The sequence below is a fragment of the Phyllostomus discolor genome, chromosome 6 (genome assembly GCF_004126475.2).
Source record: "Phyllostomus discolor isolate MPI-MPIP mPhyDis1 chromosome 6, mPhyDis1.pri.v3, whole genome shotgun sequence".
Classification (NCBI taxonomy): domain Eukaryota; kingdom Metazoa; phylum Chordata; class Mammalia; order Chiroptera; family Phyllostomidae; genus Phyllostomus; species Phyllostomus discolor.
In genome coordinates, this window is record NC_040908.2 from 14,895,288 (window position 1) to 14,917,436 (window position 22,149).

Sequence of the window (22,149 nt, forward strand, 5' to 3'; positions counted from 1 at the left end):
TATGCCACAGGAAGTCCTTACTACTCGGTGTGCAACCTCCAAACATGTCCCCGTCTGACAGTTGTCTCGACCACCTCTTTTTGGTGTTCCTCTTCTTATGACCGCACAGCCCTACCCACCTCTTCCCGGCGCTGTCTTCACGCAAGTCCAGCACCGCTGCCCGAAGAGGCCGCAGGAAGCTGGGGAGAGACAGGCGCCGAGAGGAACGTGGAGACCGAAGGGAGAGGTTTCCCAGGACCAAGTTTCGAGACTGCACCCGATTGAGGATGGCCGATAGTCCTCCTCTGTCCGAGCCAATGGCTTCGGAAGAACTCAATGACGACTTCAAAAAGCCAGCCTTGCCGGTGCCCCCGGCGGTGCGGGGCCAGGTCCCGGCCAGCAATCCTTCAAACCCGGAGGAGGTGAAGGAGAGGCCCACGGCGCTGCAGGACCCAGATTCCGGGGAGCCTGACGCCCCTCCGCCTCGGCCGGAAGGCGCGGAGACTAGGAGTCCGCGGGAGGGGCAGCCGCGACCCCCGACAGCGGCTCCTGCTCCCGGTGGCCCGGCCCGGGCCCCGCCTTACCGAGAGCCGCCGTGGGCCGGCCCCGCCACCGCCCCCTATAGCCTAGAGACCCTGAAGGGCGGCACCATCCTTGGCACCCGTAGCTTGAAAGGGACCAGTAGCTGCCTTTTCGGGAGGCTGTCTAGCTGCGACGTGTGCCTGGAGCACCCCTCGGTGTCTCGGTACCACGCCGTGCTGCAGCACGGGGCATCCGGCCCCGGCGGAGACGGCGACGGCCACGGGCCGGGCTTCTACCTGTACGACCTGGGAAGCACCCACGGCACCTTTCTCAACAAAACCCGCATCCCACCCCGCACCTATTGTCGGGTCCACGTCGGGCACGTTCTCCGCTTCGGCGGCAGCACCAGGCTCTTTCTTCTTCAGGTACGTAGAAAAACCCAGAATTGGAATCTCTGGAGCGCACCGGGCTGGGTTACTGAGCTCCCTAAGCTTCCGCGGCGGAGGGAGATTCTGTTACTAGTCGCGGACTACAGAGGTGGAGGAATCTGGCCCGTCTCCAAACCTCAGGACACACTGCAGTATTTCTGAAAGCCAGTTCATCTCTCCTGAACCTTAAAATAATTCTTTCGCTTGGTTCATCAGGGACCAGAGGAAGACCAAGAGGCAGAATCCGAGTTGACAGTAACGCAATTGAAGGAATTGCGCAAGAAGCAACAAATGATGTTGGAGAAGAAGATGCTGGGAGAAGACTCGGATGAAGATGAGGAAATGGATACCACTGAAAAGAAGGGAAGTACTGGTGGCCAGGAGGATGAAATGGGCTGCACCTGGGGAATGGGTAAGAAATTAAAATTGCTGCCGGAGGTTAATATTTTGAAATTATTAGTAGTGGTGACCTCAAATGTTTTTTTATCAAGCAAGTTTTAATGACTGTAAGTACAATTTTCACATGAGGTTACCAAGACTCGGAGAGATTCATTTACTTTTCTCAAGTCAAAACATTATATTATGGACACTATGATTTCTTTTAATGTGTTTTAGTTACAGTTCACTCCGTTGTTGGAAACTCGTCCTCAGCATACAATTAGTTTGGTATTTTAACCATTTAAAAATAATTCTTAAAATTAAGTACTGAGCTTGATTATCACGGAAGAAGCTGGAACTACATTTAAGCAAGTAAATTGGAATATTCAGTGTAGGATAGTCCCTTGAATTTTTTTTTTGCATGTTGTGTAAATACCCTGAAATGTGAAATAGCTAACCAAAGAAAGCTGGTTCCTTAGCCAGAGGAGCTAGGAATGGGTATTCAGGAGCTAGGAATATAAAAAGATAGAAAAGGGCCCTGGCTGGCGTAGCTCAGTGGATTGAGCACAGGCTGCAAACCAAACGGTTGCAGGTTCGATCCCAGTCAGGGCACATGCCTGGGTTGCGGGCCAGGTCCCCAGTGGGGGCCACGAAAGAGGCAACCACACATTGATGTTTCTCTCTCTCTCTTTCTCCCTCCCTTCCCATCTCTAAAAATAAATAAAATCTTTAAAAAAATACAAAAGACCTTAATATATTGTTGGGAGAACAGGATAAGTAGGAAATTACTGTGATAAATGCCAAACAAATTTAGAAACCGTGCTAGAGTAAGGGTTCAGAAAAGGGAGCAGTCTTTGAGGGCTCAGACCTGATGCTGTCCAGTGTGGGAGCCACTAGCCACGTGTGGCTATCGGACACTCCCAGTGCGGCTAGTCCAGATCAGCAAGTGCTGTACGTGTAAAAAACACACTGGATATGAAGACTTAGTGTGCAAGAAGAATGTAAAACATCTCATTGATAATGTTTAGTATTGACAATGTGATAATGATTTTACCTGTTCCCTTTTATAACATGGCTGCTAGAAAATGTTAGATTACATATATGGCTTTTACTTGGTTTCTGTTGGGCAGCACTGACTTGGATCTTTGGGAAAAGTTTATAAGCAGGAGAGTTTTGAGCTGGGACTTGAAGGAAAGAAAAAGTAGCCCTTAGGAAGATGAAAGGAGTGGTGTTCGGGGCAGGGTTTGATGATTTTCAGGGAGCAATGAATAGAGCAGTCCATTTGGCAGATAGGAGAAGTACTAGGAAATTATATTGGAGGCAAAGTATGAGACCTGGAGCTTAGATAGTTCTTCCGTAGAAAATGTAGTAGGTAATTTTGTTTTTAAAATACAGCGAGAGAGGAAAAAAGTGTCACAAAAACAAGTGTTAACTTCTCACTCAATTTGGAAAACCTAAAGATGTCCACACCGGTGTTTTTTTGGTTGTCCTCCCCGCCACCTCTCCTTTTCGTCACTGGTAACTGAATCTTTACGAAGCCTGGAAGGATAGTGAGTATCATTCATATGGTCTCCTCTGCTATCTGATTGTCTTTCCTTTCTTTCCCATGTCCTGTAGGAGAAGATGCTGTAGAGGATGAGGCTGAGGAGAACCCCATTGTTTTAGAGTTTCAGCAGGAAAGGGAGGCCTTTTATATAAAGGATCCGAAAAAGGCTCTCCAAGGCTTTTTTGAACGAGAAGGTACGTAAACATGCTCTGACCCTCCTGGTAGAATGTGTCCTCAGCAGCGTTGTTTTCTGGGACTTTAGGTGCTTAGAAAGGCCGTGTTTTATCCGCTGTCTTCCTGGTTCAGTACTTGCCCTTGTGGTCAGTTGTGTCAGGTTAATTCTGAAAAGAGTAAACATTTTGTTAGTCTTTCTCACCTTGGAAAAAAGGAAGTTCTTTTTTTCTGACTCTCCTCATTTTTTTTTTAAGATCCTAGATTTTGGTGGCAGAAGATTGAGCCAACTTCTTGTAATTTTCCCTTTATAATTCACCCGATATTTTGTAATTTTTAGCATGGATTTTGACTTTATAGGATTGAAAAATAATTCCACAAAGGACTGTTTCATTCGTGGTATGTTGGAGGAATGTGTGTGTGTATGTGTGTTTAGATAGGTGTGTGTGTGTATGTGTGTGGGTGTGCGTGTGAGTCCATGAATATACGAATCGGTTGCATTCTTTGCTTTAATGTTTATGCTTCTGAAAACCAGGCAGCTTAATAACTTAAGTCTACAGTTCATTAAAAGTGTGAAAGCTACTATACAAAGCTATGTATGGAGAGTTGATTGTTTTGATTTGAATTTGTGTTTTTCCTCACACTCATCCTAATTTTATTATCAGATAATAATCCCTAGGAATAAGAACCGAAATGCATTGAAATTTAGTTTTCAGTGTGGTAGGGGAACTTGATATTCTTATTTAACTTCAGTTCTTTTTTCTCTTTGTGTCAGCTTCTTTAGACCCTATTAAAATTTTCTTGTCTTTCTGCCTTCCGAAGGAGAAGAACTGGAGTATGAGTTTGATGAGCAGGGGCACAGCACTTGGCTCTGCAGGGTGAGGTGTGTTCTCGTCTCACTCATGTCCGTTTCTGGAAAGGGGCACATTTCAGGTTTAATTTATGGTTATAGCTAGCAGCCCAAAGAGTAACTTTAGTTTTAATTTTAGGCTGTTCCTGATTTGGGATCTTGATAGTTTAGTAACACTTATAGTATTGGAGGGTTGGGTGGAATGGGTAAGAGGTGGAGGGAAACAATTTGAAATCTAACCTTAGTAAGATACAACAAAACGAACCCAGAGATTGAAAAGCCATCTCAAAAAAATGACTATTACCATGACATACTAATTCTTTTCATTAGAATTAGAGCTTAGTGCTGTGCAATAATTCCCTCTAAACCAATGCAGATTACCTGTGGACGATTCAACTGGAAAACAGCTGGTGGCCGAGGCCATTCATTCGGGAAAGAAAAAGGAAGCAATGATCCAGTGCTCACTGGAAGCTTGTCGAATCCTCGACACTCTGGGATTGCTGCGGCAGGAGGCAGGTGGGTGTGGGAACGCTTTTGTCTTTAAAAAAAAGGAAGGAGGAAAGGAGGAAATTTTAACATAAAAGGTAATAGAACCTCTTTTTAGGAGGAGAACGTAAACTGTACAGAATTCTATGAAGTGAAAAGAAAAAATTCCGTATCTCAGTACCCTAAGGTAGGCGTGGTTCATATTCTCCCAGATATTTTCTGTGCATACGGGTGTGTGTTCAGAAATAGACCCTTTAACAAAAAGCAAACACTTGTACTCAAATGCAGTTACATTATTTATACTCTTTAGTGACTTACTTTGTTAATAAGAATGTATTGTAATTACCTACGTCATTATGTTGTTTACCTCATTTAAAAAAACTGGCTATACTATAATTTATTAATAAGGCTTATATTTTATTTATTCTAAAGTTAATTTTTTATTAATGTAAAGTAACTTGTGTATAGTTTTAAACTATCAAAGTTCTAACAGAATACACCTGCTCCTTGCCCTGGTCCTCCTCAGTCCTTGTCTCTAGCTGGTGTCTAGTCATCTAGCTTTCTCTCGTCATGTGTTTCCTTGGATCCAACTTTTTTGGGACTCTTCGAGCTTCTTGGACTTGCATGTCTATTTCCTTTGCCAGATTGAAGCAGTTCTTCTTCATCATTTGTTCAAATAAGTTTTCAATTTCTTGCTCTTCCTTCTCCTTCTGGCGGCCCTATGATTCATATATATGTTGGAACATTTGAAGTTGTCCTGGAGGTTCCTAAGCCTCTCCTCATTTTTTTTTTGAATTCTTATTTCTTCATTCTGTTCCAGTTGAATGTTTACTTCTTCCTTCTGTTCTAAATTGTTGATTTGAATCCTGGTTTCCTTCCCTTCGTTGTTGGTTCCTTGTATATTTTTCTTTATTTCACTTTGCATAACCCTCACTTCTTCCTGTATTTTGTGTCCGCACTGAATCATTTTTGTGAGCATCCTGATTACCAGTGTTCTGAACTCTGCATCTGATAGGTTGGCTATCTCCTTGTTGCTTAGTTCTTTTTCTGGAGTTTTGATCTGTTCTTTCATCTGGGCCATATTTCTTTGTCTTGGCACACCTGTCGTGTTGTAAGGCCAGGGCTTTAGGTATTCGCCAAATGGGGCAACCCATTTAGCTGTGTTCTGGCACTGTATGTGGGGGGGAGGTCAGAGAGGGAACAATGCCTCTTGCTCGACTCTTGCCCTGCTTTCAGTCACTTCCCCTGCTACTCACAAATGAATTAGGCCCTTCAGGTGCTGATTCCTGGGTGGGTGGGTTTGTGTACATTCTAGGACCCCATGGGTCCCTCTAATGGACTCTCCTGTGAGACTGGGAGTTTCTCCTGCTGCTGTAACCCCCACGGATTTTTATAGCCAGAGGTTTTGAGGCTTTATTTCCCTGTACTGGAACTCTGGATTGCATGGTCTGTCTCGCTCCCCAGTTGTTCCTCCCGGTTTATCTGCATGTGAATGTGGGACCATCAGGTTGCCAGCCGCCACCTTGCTGTGCGTCTTCCCTGCCCCTCCTATCAGTCTGGATGAATGTTTCTTCTTTCACTTCTTGGTTGTCAGACTTCCATACAGTTTGATTTTTCTGGCAGCTCTGGTTGTTTTTTGTTTTTAAATTTGTTGTTGTCCTTGTTTTGGTTGTGCTAGGAAGCAAAGAGTATCTACCTGTGCCTCCATCTTGGCCTTGATAGTGACATTTTAAGCTCCTTGTCCACTTGCCTTTTTTCTTTTTCTTTTCTTTAAACTTACTTCATTAGCATTTATTTTGTCTATCTCTAGTATCTCGGAAAAGGAAAGCTAAGAACTGGGAAGATGAAGACTTTTATGATAGTGATGATGACACGTTTCTTGATCGGACTGGCCTGGTTGAGAAGAAGCGTCTGAACCGAATGAAGAAGGCTGGGAAGATCGATGAGAAGCCAGAGACATTTGAATCATTGGCAAGTTTTATTTATAGAAGTAGCTACAGTAGTTTAATTATTTAAAAATTCATTTATTAATGTTTAGAGAGAGGGAAAGGGAGGGAAAAAGAGAGGGAGGGAATTATCAGTGTGTGGTTGCCTCTCATGTGCCCCGTGCTGGAGACCTGGCCTGCAACCCAGGCATACGTCCTGACTGGGAATTGAACTGGTGACCCCTTGGTTCACAGGCTGGCACTCAATCCACTGAGCCGTACCAGCCAGGGCAAATTTTTTAAAAATAAAATAATGTATTACTTAAATTTTTTATATTTTATTTTTTAAATTAATTTTATTTTTTTTATCCTCACCGAGGACATTTTCTCATTGCTTTTAGAGAGAGAGAGAGAAACATCGGTGAGAAAGAGAAACATTTCATTGGTTGCCTTCTCGTACACACCCCGACCAGGTATTGAACCCACAGCCTGGGTATGTGGCCTGGCCAGGAATTGAACCTGTGACTTTTTGGTGTACAGGATGACGCTCCAACCAACTGAGCCACACTGACCAGGGCTTTTAAATTTTTTTATAATTACAATTTTTAAAGTAGTAGTATTGAAATCTGGTAGTGAAGTGTAACTTTTGTCGTCTGCAAATTTGATAGTAACAAGTCTTCAGCAAGTTGGAAAAAAGTTGGGCTTGCTGCTAGTCTCTGTCCACCTCTAGGTAGATGTTGGTCCATTCGCGAGCATTCCTGGGATGTTACCCCAGAAAAAAGAAAGCAAGAAGTTACCAACTGGGACATTCTGAGGCGAATTTGACTGTGGGCTTCTCGCAGTCAAAAATATGAAAGGAATTTTGAGTGGTATAGGTTGATAATAGTCTTAAACCGAGTATCCTTCCTGAAATAATCCTAAGGTAGCAGGTGTTTTCACTGTATTTAGAGCTCAGAGCTTAAAACACTACCCAGCATCTGTGCTTTCGATTTCTCGTTGAAAACAAATACCTTAATCTTTTTCTTTTGAGCAAAATAAAGTGTGTTCTATACACATATTCTGTTTAATTTTGCACTCTTTAATTCAGAAATTAATTCAATTGAAATTAAATAAACAAATGGAAAATGTTAACTCCATAAGGAACAGATTTAGCTGGACTTGAAATTAATCATCTTAAACTTATAAGAATAGTGGAAGTAAGAGGAGAAAGCTACCATATTTTGAAAGAAGAAAAACATTTGCTAACCCTGTTAATTTGGGCCTTATAGGTTGCCAAGTTAAATGATGCTGAAAGGGAACTCTCTGAAATTTCTGAGAGACTGAAAGCCACAAGCAAAGGTAAGGCAATGAACGACTCGTATGTTGTATGCTACACTAGGCTACACTGCAGCTGGTGCTGGGCTACACTGGTTAATAAGATATATCATACAGAAGGCGGAGCCTTCTAAGGAGCAACAGAGCATTTTGGCACGAGAAAGAACATTATAAATTATTTGGTGTAAACTCTGTATTCAATAAATGATAGGAATGAAGTCCGTTCAGGTAAGGTGATGTCCCATAGTCTCCCAGCTATAACCTGCTTCCTTATTCCTAATATCAGTAATGACCTTTGTCCAGCTCTGTGTTCGTGACTTTTCTGTGGAAACTGTGGCTGAGTTTTCAAACATTTGCAGTCATTTTTCTAAACATGTGTTATCCCTCTCCCGACAGCTCTGTCGGAGTCCCCACCTCAGGACTCTTTAGATGCGTTCATGTCGGAAATGAAATCGGGGAGCGCGCTAGATGGTGTGTCCCGGAAGAAACTTCACCTGAGAACGTTTGAACTGAGAAAAGAACAACAGAGACTTAAAGGGCTGATAAAAATTGTAAAGCCAGCAGAGATTCCAGAACTAAAAAAGTAAGTCTTATACTTGGAATTTTATTTATTTATTTATTTAAATTTTATTTAAAATTTTTTTTTCGTTTAATCACTATTTGTGCTTTAAAATTTTTATTTTTTCTATTTTTCACTTACAGTTTCCATGCAATATTATACTAGTTTTAGGTGTACAACACAGTGATCAGACATTTATGTAATTTATGAAGTGATCACTGCAGCATGTACTTGGAATTTTAAATAAGCATTTTGCATAAATAACATTTTGAATTATATTTTTATCTTTTTAGATAATATTTTTGAATAGAAAGATAAAAGTGCAGAAGGCAGTGGCTTCATAGAGTAACTAAAAACCCATTTCATTTGTGAGATGTAGATTGCTATGGGGTTTTTAGAGAGAAGGGAAGGAAAGGGGAGAAACATCGATGTGAGAAACATTGATCAGTTGCCACTTGCATATGCCCTGACCAGGGATCGAACCTGCAACCTAGACATGGACCTGACTGGGAATCGAACTGGTGACCTTCCGGCTTTGCGGGATGACATTCAACCAACTGAGCCACACCAGTCAGGGCTGCTCTGTTATTTTTTTCCCCTAGTTTCTACAATCCCTTCACTTTGCCCTTCTTTAGCTTTACCTGGCTTTAGTGGGCTTAGCTTTTATAACTATGTCTAGCCAGTGAGAACATTGACAAATTCATTATAGGGTCTCTCATTATCCCTTTGTCATTCCTCTTTACACAAGGTATCCTTCCTCCTGCCCCCCACCCACAGACAGACAGACAGACACACACACACACATACACACACACACTTTTTTAAAACATCTGTGCTTAGAGCTGTTGTGTGTCGTTGTGTGGGCTCCAGGGAAGTAGGCACTTTGAGTCCTGAGGTGTTGGTGAAAACAGGGCCTTACACCATGGGTCCATCTCCTGCCCCGTAGTGGGGGCGGGGTCAAGCTTACCGACTGCCAGTGGCCTTTGTACTGTAAGCATCACTTTGTGAATCTGAAATCATGTGGCCTGGGGTAAGGTAGGAGACTCATCTTGCCCTTCATAACTCGTCTGTGACAACCCATAGTGTCATTGTCCATTCAAGTTCTATTGGCCCAAACTCTTCTTTCATGTAGGTAGACCCTTAGATACTCATTTTGTGGGAGTTTTTGTTTTGCTAAAAGTTTCTTTGTCACTGTCACGATGTTTTTAGATAAATTCCTGCCCTCTCTGCAATAGACGTGCATAATTATTCTTTCTTCCTAGGATGGAGAGTCACACTGTAGATGCTGAAAACAAAGCTAAAAAGCTTGCATTGCCTCTCTTTGGTGCCATGAAAGGAGGAAGCAAATTCAAATTAAAAACTGGAACAGTAGGGGTAAGTTGTGGGTCAAAGTGCTAAACTTCTGGCGTTTGAGTTATCTGAGCTAGTTTTTCTCTTTTCAAAGCTCAGATGACTCATTTCATAGCATGAGTCATTTTTTCATCGTAATGTAAGAAAAGGTTGAGAACTTGGTATGACCCCCATCTTTCCCATGTCGGGAGTCTTGGACTTTTCTCTTCAGTTTAGGGTTATCAAGAATTAAGGTCGGTGGGGAGCGGAGAAAAAAAAGACATCAAAACCAAAAAGAAAAGAAAGATTAAAAAAGGATTAAAAAAACAAAAAGAATGACTTGATTTATGCCCACTAATTTGCATGTAACTGATTTGCGAATCAGAAGACCGGTTGATTAATTTGGGGGGAGTGTTACATTTCAGAAGGTGTCTTTTGTGTTAAACACTTCCGTCCTGGTGGATAGCTGCTGTAGTACTCAGATGCAGCTAACATTTGTTAGTAACAGTCTGCGCGCCTGGCTCTGCCGTGTAGTTCTTCCTGACTCCATTTAACCCTTCTAACACCTGGTGGTGTGTGGCAATTATTACCTCTCTCAGGTGAGAAAACTGGGTTGGAGAGGTTAAACACAAGATCATACCATCAGTATGTAATTAGACTGGCAGTCACATCCAGGTTTTCTGTCCCTCGAGTTTTGTGGTCTTTCTGCTATTCTCTCATAGTTCACTGATGCATGCTTTGCTTTGGGTACATCTGTTTGTAGGTTCAGCCTTTAGAAGGTTTTCTTCCCTGCAAGGAGCTGATCCTTGTATGTTAGCGTGCTAGGGCTGCCATAACAAAATACCACAGACCGGGTGGCTGAAACAACAGAAATGTATTTTCTCACAATTCTGGAGCTAGGCGTCCAAGCTCAGTGTGCAGCAGGGTCGGGGTCCTCTGAGGCCTCATTCCTTGGCCGGTAGACGGCTGCACTCTTGCTGTCTCTTCGGGCAGTCATCAGTTAGTGCATTTGGAGCTCTCAGGATACCGGCCAGATTGGACTAGAGCCCCATCTGAACAGCCTTATTTTTACTTAGTCACCTCTTTAGAGATGTTATCTCCAAATACAGGTACATTTTGAGGTCCTGGGTTTGGGACTTCAACTTACGACTCTTTGCGGGTACCTAATTCAGTCGACACCTTGAATTAGGGTAAACTGCCCCCTGGTGGCAGAGCTCTGAAGTGCCAGCCATATGTTCTGAGTGAGGAGGTGGTTCGCCTGAGGCAGGGAAGCTCTTCTGTGTTGTGCCTGTTGGGGTGGGGGAAGCAGGGGTTACCTATGCTTTAGTCAGAAGAAAAGCTCTTTACTAAAAAGCTCTCTTTACATGATTATGAAGTAAATCCTATATTTAAAACATGATATACCCAACATGCACTTTGGTGCCTTTTCTCTATTCCTTAAGCTGTGATCAACTTTTTCTAATAATTTTATTAAAAGGTCTTGACTGGAATAGTTGGTCTTATTCTTCAAGAAATGTCTTTCTTTCCCTCAGGAGCTGTTTTACTTATTTATATTCTTATTTCCTTGAAGCTGTGTTAAATGTAAAATGAAAAGGCTGTACAAATGGTTTGTTTCTTAGAATCGTGTGTCTGACTTATTCCCTAGAAGACTTGGTAATGAATTAAGATCCTTTAACATCATGGGTGGGTAACAGGACAGAATTGCTGCAGCTGATACTCACCTGGAACAATTTTTAAGTTCCTTACAGACGGTTTCCAGTGTTTTATGCCTAATATTCCTTTGACCCTATATACCAATAGAGATACTTGTGAGGGGCCCATAGATGGATAGAATTTCGTGTGGAAGTCCTGCTTCCAGCAAACTCCTGCAGGCTTTCTCAGTGTACAGGGGCTAGGCGTTTCCCACGTCAGCGTCAGCCCCCGGAAGAGATTTGTTTCTGTATCATCATGTAGTGCCACTTGTTCCCGGGTTTGTTTCTCTTACAGAAGTTACCCCCCAAGCGTCCTGAACTCCCTCCAGCTCTAATGAGAATGAAGGATGAGCCCGAAGTAGAAGAGGAGGAGGAGGAGGAAGAAGAGGAAGAGGAGAAAGAAAAGCAAGATGAGGAAGAGAAAAAACCGGAGGCTGGAAGCAGGGGGCCACAGCCGGAGAGAGGGCCAGGAGAAGCAGTGCAGGGAGTGAGTCCGCCCGCAGACCTGACGTGTTCCGAAGAAACCAAACAGCATGGTAATTATTTCTTCATTTATGTAGTACGTTTGCATTAAGTGTGGATCGATTTGAAAAAAGCAAAGCGGGTTCTTACCTGTGCATTTTTTGATTTTGAAATACTTTGTGGTATGGGGTACAGCTGACTCTGTGTAAACATACTTCAACTTTCAGTCATTTTTTATTCTCATTGCAAAATAAGGGCAGGTGTTCCAGAATTATGGAGAACTGAAAGCTGCAGGATCTGAAACCCCAGCACTGTGGTCAGCCCTGCGCTGTTGCTGCTGTGTGATTGGAGGGCAGTGCGATGTGGTGGGTGATGAGGCCTGGTGAGGTGGTCTCAGGATAAGCCTCCCCTGCCTCATCCCCCCTGTCCTAAATCAGACACTAAGCGTAATTGTGCACCCTGGACATACTTCTCAGGAAGGAGCATCATGGTGTCCATTTTTTTGTCCATGGTGCCTAGTGGAGAACCTGGCATGTAGTATTTTCCCCCCACAGCAGAGGCTTGCTGAGAAAAGGAATGGACTGGTTTTTAAATGTATTTTCTTCTGATTATAAAAGGAATATATACTCATTCAGAAACTGAATCATATGTAAAAGTTGAAAGAAGAAAAGAGAAATCTCCCACAAACTCATCCCAAAACATAAATTCTTTCTCTTTTCAGTATCCTCTTGTCCCTGCAGGGTTGTTTTCCTGTAGGCCAGCCAGACTGCTTGGCAAGATTCAGTCTGCGGGGAACACAGGGTGGGGGTGGGGAGCACAGGGGGCGGGGGTGGGGAACAAGGGGCACTGAGCGTGTGGGGGGTCTGTGTGTCTTCTCCCAAATCCAGGGGGCGTGCCGGCATAAAACAGTAGGCCGGGGGTGTAGACATTCTCCTGACTCACCTTCAGTCGTTAAAAAGTTACCACTTCCTCTTCTGAGAGAGGTAGATCTTTTGGGCTTTTTTCGCATTCTTCTTTGTTTAGTTATTGGCAAAATGGTTGGCCTTTTTAAAGAAGGTGCTTATTCGTGCTTTCCCCAAATCTGGTCTTTGGTCCGTGTGTCAGATCCGTGTAGCAGGGAGGGGAGCGGTAGGCATTGTACTTTCGTGTTCGTTAAAGGACCAAAGCAAACACGTGTGTAAAACTAGCAGACTTTAAAACTTGGTTTGTAAGATCCATTAATGAGTAAATCTGCAGCTGATTAGGATTACTTCATTGCTTTTTTGTTTGTTTGACAACATTGGTATATGCTGTTTTATAACCTTTTTTAAAAATATGTTTAAAATATTCTTTTAAAATGTGTTACTAAGGGACGTAGTGGTCTGTCACATGCTTGTGCCATGACTTATTTAGTGAACTCCCTGGTGTTAGGCATGTAAGTTGTGTGTTCATTTTGGCTATTTTAAGCATGCTTGTATATAAAAAATCTTGGTATCTCTGATTATTTTCTTACAATATGTTCCTGGAAGTAGAATTTCTAGGAATATGCACATTTCAAGGAGTATGTACATTTTTAAGGTTTTGCTAAGTATTGCTAAAAGTTTTATCTCAGTGGCCAGTTTTTCAAGTGGAAAATTAGTGATTCTCTTTCAGACTTCTGGAGGCACGTGTATGGAAAACTTAATTTTAGTTGAAGCTAGTGTTGGTAAACTTGGATGATGGTGTATGTACTTAGCTTTTCTTGCTTTTGTTTTTGTTTTCTTGGTTCCCCACCATGAGTTAAATCATAACAATACGCTTTGGTTCTGCGTTTTGTAGAAAACATGTCTCAGCTCAGCCAAGTGGAACAGAATGCAGATTATCGACAGATTGGTGGAACAGCCTCATCGTGCGAGGAGCCCTCAGGCAAGCGTCACAGCCATGTCCACCGCAGCTCTGCACATAGGCAGCCTCGCGGGGTCCCAGAGGAGGGGCGGCCGTGAGTGGCCTTTAACACACAGAGAATGGCCTTTAGGACACTGGGCTGCCAGATGCTGGAGAGGACTGGCATATATGAGAGGCTTGTGTTTGGTGCCGCCCCCTTTGCCTTTCTTCGTTCCTCTCCTGCCTCCCGGGCTTCCTCTCCCTGACCCTGACCCACAAAGTACCTAATGCTTTTCGGCTTCCCTCTGGCCGTGCAAAGCCCTTCACAACTTTACATTTCCTGGAGTTGAATATATGCCTATTGTGGGAATCATTCCAAAACTGCTCAAAGAAATTGGTTGGAAGTTTGGCCTATTCAGCTCTGACTGGTGTGGCTCAGTGGGTTGAGCCTCTTCCACAAACCAAAAGGTCTCCAGTTTGATACCCTGGTCGGGGCACATGCCTGGGTTGTGGGCCAGGTCCCTGGTTGGGGGTGTGCGAGAGGCAACCACACACTTATGTTTCTTTCCCTCTCTTTTCCCTCTCTTCCTCTCTCTAAAAAATAAATAAAATCTTAAAAAAAGAAATAAAGAACGAAAGAAAGTTTGGCCTTTTTAAAGGGCTTTTTGTTTGATTTTCTACTGCTTTTATCTGTCATGGTTAAACCGTAGTGCAGTAAAGTCAGCCCCATTTCCCTGCACTTGTTCAAGTGGTGCGAATGTATTCAAGCTTGTAGAATAGCCCTAGGATTTGAAAACCAGAGTTATTAATGAAGGGGAAATTCTCTTAATATACAGTCTTTACAATAGTAGAAGGAATTTTTGAGAATTAATTGTTATGTTTTCTTTCATTATAATATTCTCAGGATTTTTCTATTTTACTTATTCTGAAACAGCCATTGCCTCTTGTTTTTCTGTTTTTATTAAATTAGCATCAAAGAGTGACTATGAGAAAAGCAGAGACGAGTTGAAGAAAAAGAAAGCTCCTGGTCCAAGCAAAGTAGGTCCTTTACTTATAACCTCCACCTCTCGGGGAGTAAAAGCAAACCCTCACACCGGGTGGGTGCGTCTTCAGGGACCGTCTTAGCAGAGTCCCAGCTGCCTCATGCCCCTCTCCTAGGAGCCTGCACACAGGGTTCTATTTTATTTTTATTTTTGAACTTTTTCTTCTGAATTCTCTATTCTTGTCTCCATCTACCCAGTAAGTGCTCACACACCTCTTTTACTAATTAGTGAATCTGCATTCTCGTATGCCATACAGAGACATTTGAGTAATGTATTCTTATTTTTCTCCTTTCATTACTCAGAAAGTAGGATGTAATTTACTGCATTCTACATCTTGGGTTTTTGTTTTTTTAACCTCTTGTGGAAATCATTGTATATCAGTACAGCAAGAGCTTCCTGCTGCTCTCCATTTAACCAGTTCCCTCCGGATAGTCCCTTGGGTTGTTTCTAGTCTTGTATTACAACAGTGTTATGAATAACCTTGCATAGTCATGATTTTGTGTGGATACAGGAAGTTCCCAGAAATGGGATTGCTAAGTCCTCTCCCCGGGAGGCCTTTAGGACCACCCTCAGGCTAGGTAATTCACGAGAGACCTCACAGGACTGAGCATGTGGTTATATTCACAGCTGTGATTTGCTACAGCAAAGTGTGTACCAGGCACAGTCGGCGAAGGGAAAAGGCCCACGGGCTGCAGTCTGGGAAACCAGGCACAGGCTCCCAAAGGACCTTTTCCAGTGGAGTCACACGGGACATGCTGAACTCCCCTAACAACGAGTTGTGACCTTTGTGAATTGTTGCTAACCAGGCAAGCTCATTTGAGACGTAGTGCCCGGGGTTTTTATCGAGGACTGAGATCACTGGGTGAACCCCTGCCTGGCGTGGGCCCAGCTGCATTCTCCAAGAAGGACAGCGGTGTTCGGCATCAATCACACGGTTTTTACTAACGGTTTAGGCACAGTGAGCCTCTCTTCTCAGTTAGGACAGTGGGGACCCTCCCGAAACCCAAGTTCCCAGACTCCAGCTCAGGGCCAGCTCTCGAACAGGCCTTTCAGAGGACAGCACTCACGCTTGCTATGCTAACTCGTTTCTGCTCCTGGAGCAAAAGGCAAGTGCCAGATTTCCCTCCAGGGGAGAGAAGTCGGACCTGTGTGAACTGCTCCTTTTAAAAACCATCACTTTGCTCTCACTGACTGTGAACTCCTTGAGGCTTTAAAAAAAAGTCAAGGTAGAGAGAGAATGCACCCCGCTTTTGGTTACTTATGTCAAGATCACTGATGGGAAACTGTTCTTAGTTTTGTTTGCTGACGGGCATAGGAACAATAATTCCTAGAGTTAAAATTATTCTAAATAAAATAACCTATCTCCTCTTTGCAGCCTCCACCAGCACTGTCCTCCAAATACCCAGAAGATGACCCAGACTACTGTGTGTGGGTCCCGCCTGAAGGTGGGTTATTTTTACTTTTCTTTTCCTCTCAGATGTAGTTCTGTACATTTATGGGTGTATAATACACAGGGATGGGCAAAGGTAGGTTTACAGTTGTAATACAAATAAAAAATACAATAATTAATAAATACTACAAGAATAAACTCTGTGCTTCGTGCACTTACAACTGTGAAATACTTTTGCCAACTCCCGTATATTTAAGGTGCAAAATAAGAAATTTACAAGAGCATGTAGTAGAATAATCTCCCTTCTGAGGAACAGGTAAATTAAAAGATCTAGAGCAGGGCTGTCAAACTCATTTTCACCGGGGCCCACATCAGCCCGTGATTGCCTTCAAAGGGCTGGAATCATTTTAGGGCTGTGTAAGTGTAACTACTCCTTAACTGTTCAGGAGTTGAAATTACATTTGGCCCTTTGAAGGCAACCATGAGGCTGATGTGGCCCCAGGTGAAAATGAGTTTGACACCCTGATCTAAAGAGATAACATCAATCAAACATAATTTGTGGACCCTGGATCTTCATTCAGACAAACTACTGTAAAAGAAAGCTATAAGCCAGATAATTTTAAACACTAGTTAGATATTTGACAATATTACAAAATTATTCTTAATTTTTTTAAAGCGTGAATGGTGTTGAGTTGTATTTTTTTAGAAAAAGTCCTTATCTTCTAGGAATATATATAGAAGTATTCACAGATGGAATGATATGTGGGATTCACCTTTAAATAACCCAGTGGGGGAGGAGGAGGGAAGGCAGGGGAGGAGCAGTAGGTAAAGCAGGGCCTGCCTTGTACTGACAGCTGTTAAAGCTGGGCGATAGGCTCAAGGTGGTTCGTTTCATCTTTCTCTTGACTTTTGCATTTTCAACTTTCTTTAAAGTGAAAAAAAAAATCATCTGGCTCTGCCTCAGCTACTCAGTGTATTTCCTCTAAAGACAACTGAATATTAGTTTCTTATGACTTCTTACATATATTATATACAATTCATAACATGCCTATGTAAGCAATAACGTGCATAATATTTCATCACTTTTTTTACGCTGATGGAAGCCTATTCTCTTCCCCCCGTAGATTTACTTACGACCGTTGTCTTTCATTCAGAGTAACTAAACTCATAACAGTGGTCGGCATTGTTACACACAACACCTAATGAAACCCACAGCATGCATTTTGTGAATTTATTTATTATTTCCCAAGTACAAGTAAATACCCAGTACAAGAATTTACCTTGATGAATACAGTTAATTATATTGTGTTAATTGGTTTGATAACTGAATTAAGAGTTTAATTAGTTCTGTTACTTAAGAGAAGTATATACTAGTCAAAATAAGAATAGTTACCTTTTTTCTCAATTAGGATATATAGAAATAAGTTTATCCTTTTAATCGACCCTCCCTTTTCACACTACACAAAATTTATAATAGGAAATATTGAGATGTTTTCCAAATAAGGCAGAATGGGGTGTCACTGGGGTTTTCTACAATAAAATATTTTCTAATTATGTTACTTTGAATGTTTAGTCATATAAATGTTTTTCTTATTCCGGATTAGTCAAACAATGTCATCTGTAAAATTGGAAGCATATTCTGTGCCTTGCTGTCTTGACACTTAACACTGTATGGGCACCCTTTCATAGTTAGTTACAGATTTCCGTGTGTGTGAGCACACTTCTCTTTAATGGTGTGGATGTGCCTTCACCGACTTAGCCAGCTTCCTCGATGACTGTTTGCTGTGTTTCTCCTCTTGTCATGGCAAACGACCTGCAATCAGTAGCCTCTAACATTCGTAACTTTGCAAGTGTAGAGGTGCACCTGCAGAATAAAATGCGTGACAGTTATCATGCTCAATTGGAAACTGTGACACAGCGTGTTAAAGATGTTTGAAATCACAGGCATCGTGCCGGTTGATAGTCACACGTGCGTCCTTAGGGCAGCGGAGAAGCCGCTTGTTGCCGTGTGCTCACCACAGGCTGCTTTTTCTGTGGATCGGGTTTCTCGTGCATTGGTAATCAAGAGAAATGGGATTATTAGAAATGTTTGCTTCTTTGCTAATAAGAGTTAGGGTAGAAGTGAAGGGAGGGCTATATTTTTGAAATTGTATGTAAAAAGTCAAGTTTTTATCTAGAAGGAACCTTTACCTGTTTTACTTTTGGACTTCAGATGTCACTGAAGTCTTTTCTTTTCCCTCCTGACTTTGGAAAACTGAATGTGTTTCATTCTTTCTTTCTTTCTACTCTGATGTAGGTCAAAGTGGAGATGGCAGGACCCACCTTAATGACAAGTATGGCTATTGATGGGGCGGAATCCTAAGGGAAGACCGTGGGGACCATGTGACGTGGGGTCTTGAGGACAACAGATCAAGCTGGATGTCCAGAGGAGTTCGGACGACCATTTGTAAAACCTGGTGACTGGCCTTTTCTTCTATACTGTTGTTGGCTTCCTAAATGTATCTGCCCCTCTGATTCTCTTGAATTTGGGGCTTATGTTTCAAAGTGTTTGTGTATGTGTGTAAAAAGGAACCATATATTTTGAGAATTAGTAAAGTAAGAGACGTGACTGTTAAAATGAGAAGGTGACGGTGTCTCATGTTTGTTTAAGGCCACGGCGTCTTTCACGAAGTTTCGGGGACTGTGCTTCTCCTGAGCAGCAGGGTGCTTCTGGTGGGCAGGCTCCAGGGGTCGCTGACACTGCCTCCTCAAAGAGTGCTGAGACACGGGGTCCTGCTGTGGGTGTGACCCCGATGGCCCTGGCGTCCCTGGAACTAGAAAGTAAATGCACAGTGGGGGTTCCTCCTCCCTCCCACTGCAGTGCTCCGGGCAGGTTTGGGAACAGGCCCTGACTTCCCAGGACCCGGCTCAGGACGGTGGCATGCCTCATGCACAGTCCTGATCCAGTCTCAGCCCTCCCAATGCCCGGGACTCTGACCAGTCAGATTAGTTACTCCTCCTCCCTCCTCCCCCCGTGGAAAGGTGCAGGTAGGTCCCAGAAGGAAAGGCTGGATGTGTCTCGCCCAGTGTGGGGCTTCTCGCCTGTGTGGAGAGGGGAGTACAAGTTCCTTTTCTGCCTGGAAGCATGAAGAAGTGCCAGAAGATGTCCTGTCTCCCCGCATTCCACCCCCATCATTAATGCCTCACTTCTGCAGGAAAGGGAAGCCTAAGCGTGGAGGCAGGTAGAGAGCCCGTGGACTGGGCTGGAGGCAGGCAGTGAGCGGGCAGGAGAAGTGCTGTGGCCAGCAGGGGAGTGGACCTGGATGGCGCTTTCCAACTGCGGAGTATGCGGCGTGCTTGAGGTAGGCAAGACGCGGTGATAAGAGACTTCAGTGACCCTGACAGCTGTAGGAAGTCTGGTCTGCTAAAAGTGATGCCTTCCATTTCTCAAAAAATAATACCACGATTAGTATTGTGAGAAGCTGTTGTTTTGAACTTCATTTAGAGTAACAGGGAGGAACTTGTTAATGATACAAGAAGTGACAGGAATTTGGGGACAGACTTACTGTGCCATCGTGTGTGAAAGCAATGGGCAAGGGTCTGAACCAGAGCAGTGGTCTTCAAAGGTGAAACTCTTCATTCCAGCAAAACTGTGTGTGGGGTCCTAATGCTTGAACAGGTAAAAATATGCCCGCCATGGGGGAAGCGAGGGCTCGGAGACCGGGTCTGTGCACGCTGTGTGCGCACACTCTCTCCTCCTCACGGTGACCCTGAGGAACCTGGGGGCTCCACAGAGCGTCGTCCGCTTCAGGAAGGCAGATGTCTAAGTGTCCTGGGGAGGCAGGCATGGTCCCACATCTAGAGATGCTGAAGCAAACAAGACTCCACATGCCGAAGCAAAACGATAAATTATGCAACTTGTATAATGAGCATCAGTGGTCAGTGGACTTGATTCAGAAGGCCTGCACTTGAGCCTTAGCTCCCCTTTGCTAAATAGGAGACTTTGAGGGTCTGACTTACACACCCTGAGCCTCGGCTTTTTCATGGGTGAAGCAGACGACAGTGCTTCCTGCTGTTGGAACCTCAGATTTGTCCCGAGGGTCAGATGAGATAATGCAGATGCACGTGCTTCAGAGGGCTCTGTAGGTGTCAGTAGTTGGTGTCCATTACAAAAAGGAGACAAATCTTGATGTCTGGACCTGAGTTCTTGTTTGGATTAGATCAGTGGTTCCCAACTGCGGCTGCGGATCAGAATCACCTAGGGAAATTTAAGTTTTCATTCCAGTGCGTGGATCCCACCTCAGATCATTCTAATCAGAATCTCAGCGGTGGTCCCTTTTAAAAGCACTCAAGGTGACTTTAACGCACAGCCTGCAGTGGAGAACCCCTGGAGCGTGGCCAGCCAGCCTTTTCTGGGGGTGCCAGGTGCTTTGGGCTCTGCAAGGGTACGGTCCCCGTTGCTCAGCTCTGCTGTTGGAGCACAAACGGCTCAGATAATCCACAAATGAATGAGTGTGGCTGTGTCCCACCAAATACTTATGAAAGTAGGCGGCAGGCCAGAGTTGGCCCGCAGGTCGTAGGTGGCCCATGTCTGCGATAGGCTAGTTTTTCAAGGTCTCATCTGTTTAAAGAGGTACTTTACAGGATCTTTAGGAAGTGATGTGTGTCCCTGTTCATGGAAGTTTGGAGTGTTTTTGTTTGAAAGGCTTACCCCTCCTGAACAATCAGTTTGTGGTTACCAGAAATCAAGGTAATTCAGTCTCCTTCCTCAGAAACAAATGTAAGGTTATTAGCCATTACCAAAAAAGTATCGTCATTACAGGCAGAACACAGTAAGTTAATTGAAAGCAAGGTGTCCCTGCTCAGCAACCCTAGACTCCCCAGATCAACCCATACCTACCTCTCTAAAGAGCAATGTGAGGCCACTGGGGTGTTAGTGATGGTGAAATGATCAGATTTGGGTTTTTAAAAGAACATTCGAGCTCCAGGGTGGAGGATGGATGGAAGAGGGCAAGAAGGGGTAGGAGGACCAGTTAGACATCTATGCCAAAGTCTAGGTGAGAGATTATGGCAGCTTGTACTAAGTGGAGAACCAAAGGGTTGCTGGTTCGATTCCCAAGTCAGCGCACATGCCTGGGTGATGGGCCAGGCCCCCCCGCCCTGCCCCTGCCAAAAAAAAGGACAGTAGAAGTAGAGTGGCTGAGACTGAGGGATTGTCTGGGAGCGAAGAGCAAGGAAGGGTGGGGAGTGATTTCTAGATTGCTGACGTCGTTCACTGAGATGAGGGGCTGCTGGAGGAGGATGGGGCGGGGGTGGAGGATGTTGTCAGTTCCATTTTGGACCAGTCGAGCTTGCTGTCCTTTGAGACATCTAAGTAAAGATGTCTGGGAAGCAGCTGGTTGTAGAGGTCTGGATCTCAGAAGAGGGCTGGAGGACACTTGTCGCTTCTGCCGGAGACGAGCCCAGCAGTCTGGGGCACTGGCAGGTGCGGTTACAGACCGGGTGGCAGGTAGGCCTGCTGCAGCTGATCTCCATGCCTTTGGCATCGGAAACAAAGTTTTTCCTGGCTGTGGGCGCTCATTTTGCAGGGCTGGGGGGTTGCAGTAAGGTGAAGTGCTGCAGTTGGCAGCTCTCTACAGAGAAAAGGTCAGGGATATGTTTTTAATGCTAGAACAAGTCTCTTCGCTTTAGGCAAGTTCTAAGGGTTTCACACTGCCTGGTATATTAGAAAATGCTTGTCGGATGCCTGCTATAAATATTTTCTCTGGAATTGTTTTGATCTAGGGTAGGAAGTATGAAGCCCCACCATTTCCTGGTAGCCCGAGCCTTTACCCATTACTAACTTCACTGGAGTTAGCTCTTTTGGGAAATATGACACAATTCCTAAAAAACTTTGAAACCATCAGCCCCAGCCTGGGGATCTATTGCTCTACCATTGAAATGCTGCCACCTCCCGGATAGGATGTGACAAGTGACGGGCAGCTGTGACCGACTTCCCGAGCGTGGGAGCCAGAGGGAAGCCCGCCAGCCCCGTGGCCAGTGTCTGAGGCAGGAGTCCAAGCCCCTGTGCGGTGGGGGGCGGGGGGGGGGGTTGAATTTCCACATAGGGTTTGGACATAACAAGGTTTGATGGCCTGCTGGGAAATGACATAAAACTCCCCTTGACCTTTGTGGCGGGGGAGGTGGGAAGGTCAGCGCATCGAGCTGGTGTGGTGTCTTCTTGTGACAGGCTGCTTTTTGGTCCTGAGATTCCTC

At 44.1% G+C, this 22,149-nt stretch overlaps 1 protein-coding gene across 2 annotated transcripts; it reads left to right on the forward strand.

The window, feature by feature from the left end:
* The first annotated feature begins 81 nt into the window (after positions 1–81).
* On the forward strand, positions 82–18,535 carry LOC114499626 (solute carrier family 4 member 1 adaptor protein). 2 transcript variants are annotated; one of them, XM_028515962.2, is made up of 14 exons: positions 82–926; positions 1,146–1,341; positions 2,925–3,047; positions 3,847–3,907; positions 4,251–4,390; positions 6,171–6,331; positions 7,554–7,623; positions 7,996–8,182; positions 9,421–9,532; positions 11,474–11,714; positions 13,438–13,524; positions 14,453–14,520; positions 15,901–15,970; positions 18,212–18,535. In XM_028515962.2, exons 1-14 carry the CDS (start codon positions 267–269, stop codon positions 18,259–18,261), a joined length of 2,226 nt encoding a protein of 741 aa, XP_028371763.1. In that variant the 5' UTR covers positions 82–266; the 3' UTR covers positions 18,262–18,535. The 2 variants fall into 2 exon arrangements, with proteins under 2 accessions (XP_028371763.1, XP_035883676.1); XM_036027783.1 differs by lacking the exon at positions 13,438–13,524.
* Positions 18,536–22,149: the final 3,614 nt, after the last annotated feature.

Coding starts and splice junctions, on each gene's coding strand:
- LOC114499626 (XM_028515962.2), top strand. CDS start 267: ATGGCCGATAGTCCTCCTCTGTCCGAGCCAATGGCTTCGGAAGAACTC. Junction 927..1,145: donor CCAGGCTCTTTCTTCTTCAG/GTACGTAGAAAA, acceptor TTGGTTCATCAG/GGACCAGAGGAAGACCAAGA. Junction 15,971..18,211: donor TGTGTGGGTCCCGCCTGAAG/GTGGGTTATTTT, acceptor ACTCTGATGTAG/GTCAAAGTGGAGATGGCAGG.